At 43.6% G+C, this 2,146-nt stretch overlaps 1 protein-coding gene across 3 annotated transcripts in view; it reads right to left on the minus strand.

The window, feature by feature from the left end:
• The window catches only part of Opalin (oligodendrocytic myelin paranodal and inner loop protein), a 17,994-nt gene extending 16,320 nt beyond the window's left edge, over positions 1-1,674 (minus strand). Inside the window, exon 1 of one of the 3 annotated variants that reach the window (XM_026781502.1) lies at positions 1,320-1,674. In XM_026781502.1, the coding sequence (XP_026637303.1) occupies positions 1,320-1,394 (75 nt within the window). In that variant the 5' untranslated portion in view covers positions 1,395-1,674. The remainder of the gene's footprint in view (positions 1-1,319) is intronic. The other 2 variants (XM_005352271.3, XM_005352270.3) reach the window with 2 other exon arrangements.
• Between the last annotated feature and the right edge of the window lie 472 nt (positions 1,675-2,146).

Consider the following 2,146-nt stretch of genomic DNA (forward strand, 5'->3'; position numbering starts at 1 on the left):
ACACACAATGAATATCTATCATGTGCATACACAGGTACACACACACACACATTGAATATCTATCATGTGTGTACACAGGTACACACACACACACACACACACACACTGAATATCTACCTAGCATAAGAGCACCACCGTTCCCTTAGTCACTCGTCCATTGGTGGTCACCTGGGTATTTTCAGAAGAGTTCACAAGTTTTAGTGGCCCTGAGCCAGAGAAGTTCCCATACACAAACCACTTCAGTACACCCTTCAATAGCTGATCTTGGTTCAGAACGACTGCAAAAGTTTCGTATTAATGGAAGAGTTGATCTCTGATCTCAACTCAACCCATCTGAGACACCCTGCTGAAAAAAAATCTAATTTCCAGCAATGAGACCCTAAATAAGCACAGCTTGGCAAGAGTTTGGCTTCTATTTCTTCCTGTTTTTCCTCCTAAAATAAGTAAAATAACAGTAATTAGGGATTATAAACTAATGTTTATAACCAAAGCCATCTTAACTTTTAAGTTGTACATAATATTTATTATATGTTATATACTTTTATATACTTTTAAGTTATATATTAAATTCAAGGCCATTTTCATATGAATATGTAATATACTTTAAGCATGCCCCTGCCACCCTAATATCTTCCCCTTTCACCACCCTCAGACAGTTTCTCTTCTCCTTTCAAGTTAATATGTGTGTGTGCCCATAACATTTATGACCATATATTTGTTTGTATATACACTCATATATATGTGTGTGTATAACATTTATGATCATAAAATCACTCATATATCTGTGTGTATATACACACAGTATATATATATACATATATATGTATATATATATGTATATATATATATATATATACTCATCTATAAAGTCTAGGACTTGCACACATTAAAAAAAAGAAACCCTAGAAGCCTCCTGATTTCCTTCCTGGTCGAGCAAACTTCCCCTGGCCAAGTCACACCAAATATGCACCACACATCAGTAAGAAAGATGAGAGCTTCTGGTCCACACTGCCGAGAAAGCAGCAGGCAGAAGACTGAACAAGTAAAGACGAGACTGCTGATCCAAACCCAAGGCTTCCACCAGGAAACAGAGACCCCCCGCCCCCCGCATCTTGGTTATGTGGAAGGCTGAACAAGAAAACCTTCACATCAGGTAAAAGTTGAGATCAGCACCTATATGATGACATTTTCCATTAGCATTTTGTACCTAGGGAAAAAAATTGAAAACCAAGCTCCAGAACTTTGTACAAAGGTACAGTTATAGGTATTGAACCAAGAGACCAGCCGTCAAGCTGAGAAAGACGCTGGCTCCTACTCACCATCTCTACCAGGCTCCCTTGGCAAGCTTCTCTGTCACTGGCACTGTGGGCCAGTGTCTCCCATTTGTAGGACATCAGCTGGGAATGCTGCAGAGGCAGGGCTAGAGATAGTCCCAGGAAAGCCCTTGCCACGCCATGTATGGTCAGGGGAGTAGCCAAGCCCTCTGCTGTGGCGCTTCTGTCTCCTGCACACTGCACGTGGCTCAAGCCTCCCTTCTCTTTGTCTTTATTTTCTGTCCATTTAACTACGCAGCAAAGAAGTCACAAGCTGGTGTGAGAGTTTGGCACTCTGGCAGCTGGCAGTTTATTAGAAACAATGGGTGACAGGACTGGAGAGACAGCGACAGGGCTGAGAGCCGGCTCAGTAGTTGAGATCATGCACCGCTCTTGCAGAGGTCTGAAGCTCAGTCCCTAGCATTCCCTTTAGACAGCTCCCAACTGCTGTAACTACGGCTCCAGGGAATCCTACATCTTCTTCTGACCTCTGTGGACACAGACACACCACACACGTTTTCTCTCTCTCTCTCTCTCTCTCTCTCTCTCTCTCTCTCTCTCTCTCTCTCTCTCTGTGTGTGTGTGTGTGTGTGTGTGTGTGTGAGAGAGAGAGAGAGAGAGAGAGAGAGAGAGAGAGAGAGAGAGAGAGAGAGAGAAGAGAGAAAGCTAGACATTGCATGGGCAACATGACATCTGAATCAGCACAAGGCATGGCTGCATGGAAGGTGCTGAGGACTCTGTGTGAGATGGGGCTGTGGCTACCGCAGTGGACAACACACCCAGCAGTCCACAGCCACCCTCCAGCTTTCTGTCCTTGCATCTTAAGAACTAGT

This window comes from Microtus ochrogaster, chromosome 8, assembly GCF_000317375.1.
Source record: "Microtus ochrogaster isolate Prairie Vole_2 chromosome 8, MicOch1.0, whole genome shotgun sequence".
Taxonomy (NCBI): domain Eukaryota; kingdom Metazoa; phylum Chordata; class Mammalia; order Rodentia; family Cricetidae; genus Microtus; species Microtus ochrogaster.